Here is a 13,305-nt window from a genome sequence, read left to right as displayed (position 1 = left end):
CCCAGAACAACAGCAAAGGACCTTGTGAAGATGCTGGAGGAAACGGGTAGAAAAGTATCTATATCCACAGTAAAACGAGTCCTATATCGACATAACCTGAAAGGCTGCTCAGCAAGGAAGAAGCCACTGCTCCAAAACCGCCAGACTACGCTTTGCAACTGCACATGGGGACAAAGATCGTACTTTTTGGAGAAATGTCCTCAGGTCTGATGAAACAAAAATAGAACTGTTTGGCTATAATGACCATTGTTATGTTTGGAGGAAAAAGGCGGAGGCTTGCAAGCCAAAGAACACCATCCCAACCGTGAACTGGTGCACTTCACAAACTAGATGGCATCATGAGGGAGGAAAATTATGTGGATATCTTGAAGCAACATCTCAAGACATCAGTCAGGAAGTTAAAGCTTGGTCGCCAATGGGTCTTCCAAATGGACATTGACCATTGGACATGGACATTGACCCCAAGCATACTTACAGTTACAACAGCTCTGTCAGAAGGAATGGGCCAAAATTCACCCAACTTATTGTGGGAAGCTTGTGGAAGGCTACCCGAAACGTTTTACCCAAGTTAAACAATTTAAAGGCAATGCTACCAAATACTAATTGAGTGTATGTAAACTTCTGACCTACTGGGAATGTGATGAAAGAAATAAAAGCTGAAATAAATCATTCGCTCTACTATTATTCTGACATTTCACATTCTCAAAATAAAGTGGTGATCCTAACTGACCTAAGACAGGGCATTTTTACTAGGATTAAATGTCTATAATTGTGAAAAACTGACTTCAACTGTATTTGTCTGCCTTGATGACATCCTGGTTTTCTCTCGTTTTGCCCAAGAACACGTTCTCCATCTTTGACAAGTCCTTCAGCGCCTCCTGGAGAATCAGTTGTTTGTAAAGGCTGAGAGGTGTGAGTTCCACCGCTCCACTATCTCCTTTCTGGGATACATCATTGCTGAAGGGAATGTCCATGTGGATCCGGAAACGCTGAGAGCGGTGGTGGATTGGCCCCAACCCACGTCCAGCTACAACGGTTTCTGGGGTTTGCTAAGTTCTACCGCCATATAATTTGCGGCTACAGCACCCAGGCGGCTCCCCTCTCTGCTCTCACCTCCCCCAAGGTACCGTTCACATGGTCCCCAGCAGCGGACAGGGCTTTTATGGATCTGAAGCTGCGATTCACTACTTCCCCCATCCTCATCCATCTGGACCCGACCCGTCAGTTTGTGGTTGAAGTTGGCGCTTCCGACGTGGGAGTAGGGGCCGTCCTTTCTCAGCAATCCGTCCGGGACCAAAAGATTATTGTAAAGTGGTTGTTCCACTGGACATCATAAGGTGAATGCACCAACTTGTAAGTCGCTCTGGATAAGAGCGTCTGCTAAATGACTTAAATGTAAATGTAAGATTAATCCCTGTGCCTTCATGTCCCATCGTCTCAACTCTGCAGAAAGGAACTATGACGTTGGGAACCTGGAAATCCTGGTGGTTAAGATGGGTCTGGAGGAGTGGAGGCACTGGCTGGAATGGGGCGTAACATCCATTTTTGGTATGGACTGACCACAAGAATTTAGAATACCTCCGCACTGCCAAACGCCTTAACTCTAGGAAAACCGTCGGGCCCTGTTATTCACCAGATTCAATTTCACCATCTCCTACCACCCAGGGTCCAAAAATGTGAAGCCGGACGCCCTCTCTCGCCTGTACAGTTCCGCTGCCAAACCCTCTGAATCTGAAACCATCCTCCCTGCCTCATGTCTGGTGGCTTCGGTTCTCTGGGGTATTGAGACCCTGGGTAATATCTAGGTCAACTAGAAAATATACACTATATTTACAAAAGTATGTGGACACCCCTTCAAATTAGTGGATTCGGCTATTTCAGCCACACCCGTTGCTGACCGGTGTATAAAATCGAGCACACTGCCATGCAATCTCCATAGACAAACATTGGCAGTAGAATGGCCTTACTGAAGAGCTCAGTGACTTTCAACGTGGCACCGTCATAAGATGCCAACTTTCCATTAAGTCAGTTCGTCAAATTTCTGCCCTGATAGAGCTGCCCTGGTCAACTGTAAGTGCTGTTATTGTCAAGGAGCAACAACGGCTCAGCCGCAAAGTGTTAGGACACACAAGCTCACAGAACAGGAGTGCTGAAGCTTCTAGTGCGTAAAAATTGTCTGTCCTCAGTTGCAACACTCAATACCGAGTTCCAAACTGCCTTTGGAAGCAACGTCAGCACAATAACTGTTCGTCGGGAGCTTCATGAAATTGGTTTCCATAGCCGAGCAGCCTCACACAAGCCTAAGATCATCATGTGCAATTCCAAGCGTCCACTGGAGTGGTGTAAAGCTCGCCGCCATTGGACTCTGGAGCAGTGGAAACGCGTTCTCTGGAGGGATGAATCACACTTCACCATCTGGCAGTCCGACGGACAAATCTGGGTTTGGCGGATACCAGGAGAATGCTACATGCCCTAATGTATAGTGCCAACTGTAAAGTTTGGTGGAGGAGGAATAATGGTCTAGGGTTATTTTTCATGTTTCGGCTAGGCCCCTTAGTTCCAGTGAAGGTAAACTACAGCATCAATTATATTCTAGATGATTCTGTGCTTCCAACTTTGTGGCAAAAGTTTGAGAAAGGCCCTTTCCTTTTTCAGCATGACAATGTCCCCGTGTACAAAGCGAGGTCCGTATAAAAATTGGTTTGTCAAGATCAGTGTGGAAGAGCTTGACTGGCCTGCACAGAGCCTTGACCTCAACTCCATCGAACACTTTTGGGATGAATTACTTGACTGACTTTATTGTCCCCATGGGGAAATTTTGTTGCAGTGTTTAGTGTTTAAAGTGATGTTTAAATACAAAACAAATTGACAATACAACTTTAATAACAGTTACATACCAATAAAAAGAGACAAGCCTGCTGGCCTTACTGGGTCGATAGGAACATTAGCCCGAGCTATTTAGGAGGGATTTCACAGCTGGCACAAATTATTGTCTCATTCTGTTTTTCCTGCCGAGGGGAATTAGAACGCCGACTGCGATCCAGGCCTTAATCGCCCAACAACAGTGCCCGACCTCACTTATGCTGTTGTGGCAGAGTGGAACCAAGTCCTCGCAGCAATGTTCCAACATCTAGTGGAAAGCCTTCCCAGAAGAGTGGAGGCTGGTTTAGCAGCAAAGGGGAGACCAACTCCATATTAATGCCCATGATTTTGGAATGAGATGTTCGATGAGTAGTTGTTTAAATACTTTTTGTCATGTAGTGTATTTTAAATCAATGTTGTGATGATGTACTCAAATAAAATGCCATTATCCATGAGTAAGATTTTTGGCACTGACAGCTGATCTTCTCATGTATCTGAAGAAAATTCTAAATTGCAACAGCTGCTCTGTCAGTTGGAGGTGGGCTGGGGGCGGGGCTCGGGAACATTTCAAATTATGATTGACAGCTCAGGAATTTCATGCATCTCTTTTTTTTTTAAACAGTTGATCGTACTATGGTTCATAAGTTCATACGGATTGAGCATGATACATGTGGCGCCAAAATATATTTAATTAAAAAATATATATGTTATGATTTTCTCAAGTAAAAAAAAAAAAAAAGATTCCTGCATATACTGTATGTACATACACAGAGTGTGCAAGACATTAGGAACACCTTCCTAATATTGAGTTGCACCCCTTTTTTCCCTCAGAAAAGCCTAAATTCGTTGGGGCATGGAGTCTACAAGGTGTCGAAAGCGTTCCACAGGGATGCTGGCCCATGTTCACCCCAATGCTTCCCACCACAGGAGGCTGCTGAGGGGAGGACAGCTCATAATAATGGCTGGAACGGCGCAAATGGAATAGCGTCAAACATGAATGTCATGTGTTTGATGTATTTGATACCATTCCACTCATTCCACTTCAGCCATTACCACAAGTCCACCCTCCCCAATTAAGGTGCCACCAACCTCCTGTGCTTCCCACAGTAGTGTCAAGGCTGGATGTCCTTTGGGTGGTGGATAATTCTTACCAGCAGCGTTGCAGTTCTTGACACGCTCAAACCTGTGCGTCTAGTAGATACGCCGTTCAAAGGCACTTAAATCTTTTGTCTTGCCCATTCACCCAATGAATGGCACCATACACAATCCATGTCTCAATTGTTTCAAGGCTTACAAATCAATCATCTACATATCAGAAAATAGGTGTACTGGAGTTCACTCATTTAGCTCTGTTTCATCTGTAATGCCAGGGTAGATTAAAAAAAATGTATACAAATATTACGTCATGTCTTGTATACCCTTATCGTCCGCAGTCCAGCAGTGTCCTGATCCGGGGGAGGTGGTGAACGGAGCGCGTTCGGTACGCCCAGAGTCTGGATTCGCTGTTGGAACAGTGGTGCGCTTCTCCTGTAACCAGGGTTACCAGCTGGAGGGCCCTGGCCAGATCTCCTGCCACGGACGGGATACGGGCACCCCCAAGTGGAGTGACCGCAGCCCCAAATGTGTCTGTGAGTCACTTCCCTGGGTGTTTGTTTGTGTGTGTTGAGATTGATGTCAAACACTGTAATTCTATGGGACTATACACTGTCTTCAGAAAGTATTCACACCCCTTGACTTTTTCCACATTTTGTTGTGTTACAAAGTGGGATTAAAATGGATTTAATTGTCTTTGTTTTGCCAACGATCAACACATAATACTGTAATGTCAAAATGGAAGAAAAATTCTAACATTTGTATTAAAAAAAAGTATGAAAAATAAAACACTGGATTAGATAAGTATTCAACCCCCAGAGTCAATACATGTTGCATCAGCTTTGGCAGCGATTACATCTTTCTAGATAAGTCTAAGAGCTTTCCACACCTGGATTGTGCAACATTTGCCCATTATTATTTTGAAAATTCTTCAATCTCAGTCAAATGTGTTGTTGATCAATACTAGACAACTATTTTCAGGTCTTGTCATAGATTTTCAAGCAGATTTAAGTCAAAACTGTGACTCGGCCACTCAGGAACATTCACTGTCTTGGTAAGCAACTCCAGTGTAGATTTGGCCTTGTGTTTTATGTTATTGTCCTGCTGAAAGGTGAATTCATCTCCCACTGTCTGGTGGAAAGCAGACTGAACCTTTCCTCTAGGCGTTTGCCTGTGCTTAGCTCAATCACATTTCTTTTTTATCCTGAAAAACTCCCCAGTCCTTAACAATTACAAGCATACCCATAACATGATGCTGCCACCACTATGCTAGAAAATATGGAGAGTGGCACTTGGTAATGTGTTGTATTGGATTTGCCCCAAATTTCTTTGCCACATATTTTGCAGTATTACTTTAGTGCCTTGTTACAAACAGGATGCATGTTTTAGAATATTTGTATTCTGTATAGGCTTCCTTTTTTCACTCTGCCAATTAGGTTAATATTGTGGAGTAACTACAATGTTGTTAATCCATCCTCAGTTGTCTCCTATCACAGCCATAAAACTCTAACTCTAACACCTTTGGCCTCATGGTGAAATCCCTGAGTTTCCTTCCTCTCCTGCCTGTATCTTTGTAGTGACTGGGTGTATTGCTATACCATCCAAGTGTAATTTATAACTTCACCTTGCTCAAAGGGATATTCAATGTCTGTTTATTTTAATTTTTTACCCATCTACCAATATATCTTTGTGGTTGAAACTGTGTTTGAAATTCACTGCTCGACTGATGGACCTTACAGGTAATTGTATGTGTGGGGTACAGAGACAAGGTAGTCATTCAAAAATCATGTTAAAAACTTTTATTGCACACAGAGTGAGTCCATTCAATTTATGTGACTTGTTAAGCACATTTTTACTCCTGAACTTATTTAGGCTTGTCATAACGGGGTTGAATACTTATTGACTCAAGACATTTTAGCTTTTCATTTGTAATTCATTTGTAAACATTTGAAAAAAACATAATTCCTCTTTCACATTATCGGGTATTATGTGTAGGCCAGTGACAAATAATCTCAATTTAATCAATCTTAAATTCTGATTGTAACACAACAAAATGTGGAAAAAGGGCTGTTGATATTTTCTGAAGGCATTGCTCTCTCTCTCGCTCTCTTTCTCTCTCTCTCTCTCTCTCTCTCTCTCTCTCTCTCTTTCCCTCCATCTTTATTTCCTTTCCCTAAACAGTGAAGTATGACCCATGCCCAAACCCAGGTGTGCCAGACAATGGTTACCAGACATTGTACAAGCATAGCTACCAGGCAGGAGAGACGCTACGTTTTTTCTGCTATGAGGGCTATGAACTCATTGGGGAGGTTATTATCAACTGTGTCCCGGGCCACCCATCTCAATGGAACAGTCCACCACCCTTCTGCAAAGGTGACAATCTACATTGGACTGCTGGAAATGAGGTTGAGGGGTTAGAGGGGTTTCAAGAAATTCTGCATGAGAATTGAAACACACTTGAACATTTTGTAAAGAATGAATGAGGAATGATGATGATTATAATAATAATCTGCATCTCTCCATCTACCAGTGGCATACGAGGAGCTGTTGGATGATCATAAATTAGAAGGTGATTTTTCGTCTTCTTCTACGTCTTCTTTAGGGGAATTTCTGCACTTTTCAACTTCATATTCATTCTCCAGTTACTTACAAAGACTATGAGATTCATGGTGACACAGGGAGGAGGAAAATGCCTCCCCCTGGCTAGAAACTCGTAATAGGTTTTGAAAATCACTGTTTTTTACTTTTAATGCAATTTGATGTCAGAACCTTTCTTCTTATTTCTAACTACAGAACATAGAAACGTCATGGTAACCAATTTTCAACATAGACAAATTGTATGATGAATTTGTACTTTAGAAACAACGTCAGATCTTCAACTTTATCTCCACGATCAGATTTCATTTTTAAATCCATTTTATCAACAAGTTAATAATTGTTATGTTGGATTCACGTCTCCATCTCAACCAAAAATCTAAGTTAAAGAATTGGGCTGGATTCAATCTGATCACGGATTGTGGAAAATGTGGATTGTAAGGTCAATGTTCCCGTGTTCATGGTAAATGCTGCAGATTCCGTCTCAATCGTAGTGATAACACACTGGGAATTCAACAAACTTTTGGCTGTCTTTTTGAGTGGGTGAATATAGGTTGTAATCTCATTGATCAATGTCTCAACCAAATATTACCTAATTGCTCACGTTGAAATGATGTGGTGTGCTCAGTGGGATGGTATGGAAATAATGAAAATTGGGTTGAAAAGTGGTGGAATTCCCCTTTAATTGCCTTTCTTTAACTTCTTCTTTAATTTAATATTTTGGATTATTTCCCTAGTATCCCAGTCATTTGAGCCCTCCCACCAGATGCTAAGTGAGAACATTGCCTTGGCAATCATCCTGCCAATCATCCTGGTCATCCTTCTGATTGGTGGAATCTACATGTATTACACAAAGTAAGTGCTGCGCAGTTCAGTAGTCACAATTCAAATGCATTCTTCTTACTTTCACCAGATATTGGCATGGTCTGACCTAACACACACACACAACAGTACTGAGCCATTGCATAGATCAGATATCAGAAGTTGACTGAATTCTGTATTCTCTCCCTTTAACCTTTATTTCCCTTTTCCCTCTCCCTCAGTGTATGTAGACTGCAGTGGAAGCCACTTTTCTGGAAGTCTCTCTCTCACACCCACTCATACAGCCCAATTACTGTGGAGTCTGACTTCAACAACCCTCTATACGAGGCAGGGGTGAGTATTTTCTCTATTTTTGCCTAATCTAATCAAACTTTATTTGTCACATGCGCAGAATACAACAAGTGTAGACCTTACCGTGAAACTTACAAGCCCTTAACCAACAGTGCAGTTCAAGAAGAGTTAAGAAAATATTTACCAAATAAACTAAAGTAAAAAATTATAAAAAGTAACACTATAACTTAACAATTATGAGGCTATATACAGGGGGTATCGGTACCGAGTCAGTGTGCGGGGGTACAGGTTAGAGGTAATTTGTACATGCAGGTAGGGGTAAAGTGACTATGCATAGATAATAAACAGCGAGTAGCAGCAGTGTACAAAACAAATGGAGGGGGGGTCAATGTAATAGTCCGGTGGCCTTTTGAATAATTGTTCAGCAGTCTTATGGCTTGGTGGTAGAAGCTGTTAAGGAGCCTTTTGGTTCTAGACTCCGGTACCGCTTGCTATGCGGTAGCAGAGAAAACAGTCTGTGACTTGGGTGACTGGAGTCTCTGACAATGTTATGGGCTTTCCTCTGACACCGCCTATTATATAGGTCCTGGATTGCATGAAGCTTGGCCCCAGTGACGTACTGGGCCGTATGCACTACCCTCTTACGGTCAGATGCCGAGCAGTTGCCATACCAGGCGGTGATGCAACCGGTCAGGATGCTCGCGATGGTGCAGCTGTAGAACTTTTTGAGGATCTGGGGACCATGCTAAATCTTCTCAGTCTCCTGAGGGGGAAAAAGCGTTGTCGTGCCCTCTTCATAACTGTCTTGGTGTGTTTGGACCATGATAGATCGTTGGTGATGTGGACACCGAGGAACTTGAAACTCTCGACCCGCTTCACTACAGCCCCATTGATGTTAATGGGGGCCTGTTCGGCCCGCCTTTTCCTGTAGTCCACGATCAGCTCCTTTGTCTTGCTCACGTTGAGGGAGAGGTTGTTGTCCTGGCACCACACTGCCAGTTCTCTGACCTCTTCACTATAGGCTGTCTCATCGTTGTCGGTGATCAGGCCTACCACTGTTGTGTCGTCAGCAAACTTAATGATGGTGTTGGAGTCGTGTTTGGCCACGCAGTCGTGGGTGAACAGGGAGCACAGGAGGGGACAAAGTACACACCCGTGAGGGGCCCCAGTGTTGAGGATCAGCGTGGCAGACGTGTTGTTTCCTAGCCTTACCACATGAGGGCAGCCCGTCAGGAAGTCCAGGATCCAGTTGCAGAGGGAGGTGTTTAGTCCCAGGGTCCTTAGTTTAGTGATGAGCTTCTTGGGCATTATGGTGTTGAACGCTGAGCTGTAGTCAATGAATAGCATTCTCACATAGGTGTTCATTTTGTCCAGGTGGGAAAGGGCAGTGTGGAGTGCGATTGAGATTGCATCATCTGTGGATCTGTTGGGGCGATATGCGAATTGGACTGGGTCTGGGGTGTCGGACGTGAGTGCTACTGGGCGGTAGTCATTTAGGCAGGTTACCTTCGCTTCCTTGGGTACAGGGACTATGGTGGTCTGCTTGAAACATGTAGGTATTACAGACTCAGTCAAGGAGAGGTTGAAAATGTCAGTGAAGACACTTGCCAGTTGGTCCGCGCATGCTTTGAGTACACGTCCTGGTAATCCATCTGTACCTGTGGCTTTGTGAATGTTGACATGTTTAAAGGTCTTGCTCACATTGGCTACCGAGCGCGTGGGGTACATAATGGGTGAGTATTGCCCAAGCCCTCTCACTTTGGGGCTAGATTCTATCAGATCCGCATAGTGGTTGTTTTGGCGGTGTCTGAGGTGGAACTGCGTTAGAGCTGTCAAATACACAAGTGGTTCCTTGCGTTACCCTATCACGGACTCTGCAATTGCATGCAACGAAACCTCACCCGACTTAATACCAGACAAGTGAAGCAGCCGCATTACAAGTTCAAACACTCTAATGTGTGATGTTCTATTGTCTACACCTCGATTAAACTGATAGAAATCCCCCCTTCCAAATGAACATGTAAACATGCATTAGCCTGTCATTATTCCTATTATGTATAGAAGCTACGGTTTCTATCGCCATTTTGAACTTCTCATGAGGTAATAGGGATAATAAGAAAGGGAGTGGTTGGTGGCACAAGAGCAGGTGCTCACCAATTTGTCATTTCATACCGCTGTTACACCTCCAACACTGCCAACGCGGGTTAACGCTCGGTCTGATTGAATCGAGGTCTTAGCTATAGCTGGGTAGGGACTAGCTAACCTGAAACCCTAACCAGGACACGATTAGAACTGTCTGTGTAACCAACTGGGAATCAAACCCAAGGTATAGCAGAATTTTACTTTGTTGTGGAGTTATCTATGTCAATGAGCTGGAGTTTAATGTAGAGCTCATGTACAGGTATATTGTATCAACTTTAATAAACTGCCATTTATTTTTTCAACTTTTCACCTTTTGACTAGTATTTAGGAAAATGTTATCTGTAACTTTGCTTTTTATTTGGCTGGAAGTTGCCATGCTATTGACTGTAAATTAACGAAAAGTGTATACTCTAGTCCGTTGCTTATGAATCCTGGAGATCGCATGTCCTAAACTGCTGCGGATATTTTGCTGTAGCATTTTCTTCTTCAAATTAATTGTTATTTGGGTCTGTTGTATTGCTACATGGTTCCTAGGACACACGGGAGTATGAGGTGTCCATTTGAAGAAGAAACGTCTTGAGAAGAATTAAAACCCACAGATCGACAAAGAGATCTGGAGGAAGAGGAAAAATTTTCTTTGTCTTTCAGATGACTTCTTTCACTTCCCTCATCTCCCATCCTGCTATTTCCTCTTCCTTGCCTCTCACTTTCGTTCTCTCTCTTTATCTTTGAGTTTGTGTCTTTACACCTAATTTTTATTTTGTTTGTGTCTCTCTAATTTCCCAGTCGCTCTTTCTGTCAGTGATTGTAGGTTTGCGTTTCCTTGGGCCAGATTCAATCCGATTGTGTTTTGTCCGCTATGCAAAACAATGTTAAAGGCAATGTTCCAGCGCTAGTGGAGACGACATTCACGGTAAACTCTGCATATGTCGGTTCAATTGGAAATTACCTTTAAATGTCAATCGCACTTTTTAACGTGGATTTTCCACGGCCCAGATTGAATCTAGGCCCTTGTCTTCATCTGTTCATAGTGTGCAGCGATGACTGTCTCCCAGTGGTGTGCTGTTTTCCACAGTCCAACTTTTTGTCTAAAATTATGATTGGTGCCTTACAGAGGTTAAGCGATGGATAATATGGAAGGAGAGACAGAAAGAGGGAGAGCTGAGATATATTTATGAGGTAAAATCACATAAAGAGAAACAAAAAAGAAAAGGGAGAGACAGGAAAGCAGACACACTCTCATGCTCAGTTGCATACCGTATACACACACAGACACACAGAGAGAGAAAGAGAGAGAGCGAGAGAGATGCATACACACATTGAATGTAAATATTTGGTGGAATATTGAGGCTCATATATACAGAAAATTCAGTGCCAAAATATAACATTGCATAATGTAATGTAACTTCATGTTTCAACTCTCGTTGCCATAGTAAAATGTAAAATTACAAAGCCAGCATTTCATATTGTTCTTTGCCATTTCTGAAGTGTATTTCCACTTGACTGAGAAAAAAGGTGAAGACCTGAATGTTGTCACGCTTATAGCACGCAATGATTGTATATTTTACCGCTTCTGCTGAATCATGTTATGATTATCAACGATTATCATTGTTATCAGTGCAAATTTGAAGATGTTGTATATGCACTATGTTGAAGAAAATAAGCTAACTTGGCTGCTTGCTGTGATGCAGTATTTAACTGATATGCTTTTTGAATTTCTTACCAGTTTATTGTCTGAACAGTAAATCTACTTTAATTCACTGTGCCAATATAGGGGTCCAGGCGACTCTTTTGCATTGTAAAGGTATTATTTGCATTATATTTTGTCATGAAGGCATTATTTATTTGCTGAAATGTAATATTAAATAAAAGTCTCTGAATGGTGAAAGGAGGTCTTGTCTTCATTAAATACCAAATGTATATAGGCCTGTGTGGCTCAGTTGGTAGAGCATGGTCTTTGCAACATCAATGTTGTGTGTTTGATTCGCACGGGGGACCAGTATGAAAAGTAATGCACTCACTACTGTAAATCCCTCTGGATAAAAGCATCTGCTATATTCTTTAAACATTTGTTATAGCTTTTAAATTATATTGTGCATGTACAGAAGACTGAATGCCCAAGACAAAATATCAGATGTGTGCATTGTTTAAAGTTTGATCTGTTATACTCTATGGAGGAACAATCACACCAATGTACTGCTGTTAATCTGTTAAATAGATTGAGGAACAGGTTGAGTTGACCAACCCTTTAAGCCTGTCACCCATATTTAATGACATAGGAGATAAGGGTGACAGCACAAACTTAAGTCAGTGCAACACAGTCAAAGACAGTACACTAATTGATACAAAAACACCAAACAAACACAGAGTGGGAAGGAGAAATGCAGTGAAACATAAATATGGTGAGGAATGGGTCACACAGCAAATTATACACTGTTTTGTTTCTGTAAATCACCAAATAACAGTAAATGAGCAATGCTAGCATGTGATATCTGTGCAAATTGGTATCACTTTCATTGTGTTTAACTATTTCCAGATAGTCAAAAGGATGTGGAATCAGAATCATGTCGAGTTCAAGTACAGTCATTGCAAAATGGATTTAGTCTTAAAGGGGACTGTGACACATTTATACATTCTATTGCTAGTGACAACAAGGTGAAATTAAACAAAATAGTACAAACAGAGAATGTATATGAGGCTCATGTTCAAAACCTATTGCCTGTGGAGAGTTCAAATGAGGGAATGTCAATTGCTCAGAGAAGACCCTCAGACTGCCAACTTAATATGCAAAATGTACCTGCTTCTATTTTTCATCCTGATGTAGCCAAGAATTTGTATGAGAAAGTGTCAGTGATTTAGATTTTATTAGGATCCCCATTAGCCGACGCCAATGGCGACAGCTAGTCTTACTGGGGTCCGACACATAACGAAAAATACATTACAGACAACAACAAAAAATATTTAACTAGGCAAGTCAGTTAAGAACAAATTCTTATTTATAGTGACAGCCTAGGAACAGTGGGTTAATTGCCTTGTTCAGGCACAGAACAACAGATTTTTACCATGTCAGCTCAGGGATTCGATCTAGCAACCTTTCTTTTACTGGCCCAACGCTCTAACCACTAGGCTACCTGCCACCCCCTAGGATACCTGCCTGCCAGTTATCAAGGGGTTCATTCATGTTTTACTAATATGACCAAGCACAGTGCAGCATTTGCTAAGTCCTGTGGAGCAGAACTAATTCTTCATTGGTAGAGCAGAGTATTGTCAATGTGAATAGTCAAGCAGGAAAGTTGAACAGCCATTCTAAAAGTGAACCATGCAATTCAGTTAATGAACTGCAGTGCAGATTATTTGAGCAACTGGGCAATGAGGAAGTTCTTAAAGAAGCAAAATCACCTTTCATTGAGCGTTTCATTGAAATACAGACACAAAGCATCAAAGACAATAGTATTAGTTAGTGTCCAATGCACATATCAAAACATCAAAAGGGCTGTTGGA

General features: G+C 42.1%; 1 protein-coding gene across 2 annotated transcripts in view; it reads left to right on the top strand.

Annotated features, from left to right (window-relative positions):
* sez6l2 (seizure related 6 homolog (mouse)-like 2) overlaps positions 1 to 11,692 on the top strand; it is a 67,360-nt gene extending 55,668 nt beyond the window's left edge. Inside the window, exons 14-19 of one of the 2 annotated variants that reach the window (XM_071412517.1) lie at positions 4,296 to 4,490; positions 6,136 to 6,327; positions 6,485 to 6,523; positions 7,287 to 7,404; positions 7,602 to 7,704; positions 10,339 to 11,692. In XM_071412517.1, coding sequence (XP_071268618.1) covers positions 4,296 to 4,490; positions 6,136 to 6,327; positions 6,485 to 6,523; positions 7,287 to 7,404; positions 7,602 to 7,704; positions 10,339 to 10,368 — 677 coding nt within the window. In that variant the 3' untranslated portion in view covers positions 10,369 to 11,692. Of the gene's footprint in view, positions 1 to 4,295; positions 4,491 to 6,135; positions 6,328 to 6,484; positions 6,524 to 7,286; positions 7,405 to 7,592; positions 7,705 to 10,338 lie in introns of both variants that reach the window. The other variant, XM_071412507.1, reaches the window with a different exon arrangement.
* Positions 11,693 to 13,305: the final 1,613 nt, after the last annotated feature.

Source organism: Salvelinus alpinus, chromosome 1 (assembly GCF_045679555.1).
Source record: "Salvelinus alpinus chromosome 1, SLU_Salpinus.1, whole genome shotgun sequence".
In the NCBI taxonomy this organism is placed as follows: Eukaryota; Metazoa; Chordata; class Actinopteri; order Salmoniformes; family Salmonidae; genus Salvelinus; species Salvelinus alpinus.
The sequence above is the reverse complement of the archived record's forward strand: the minus strand, read 5'-3'. Positions and strand labels throughout refer to the sequence as shown.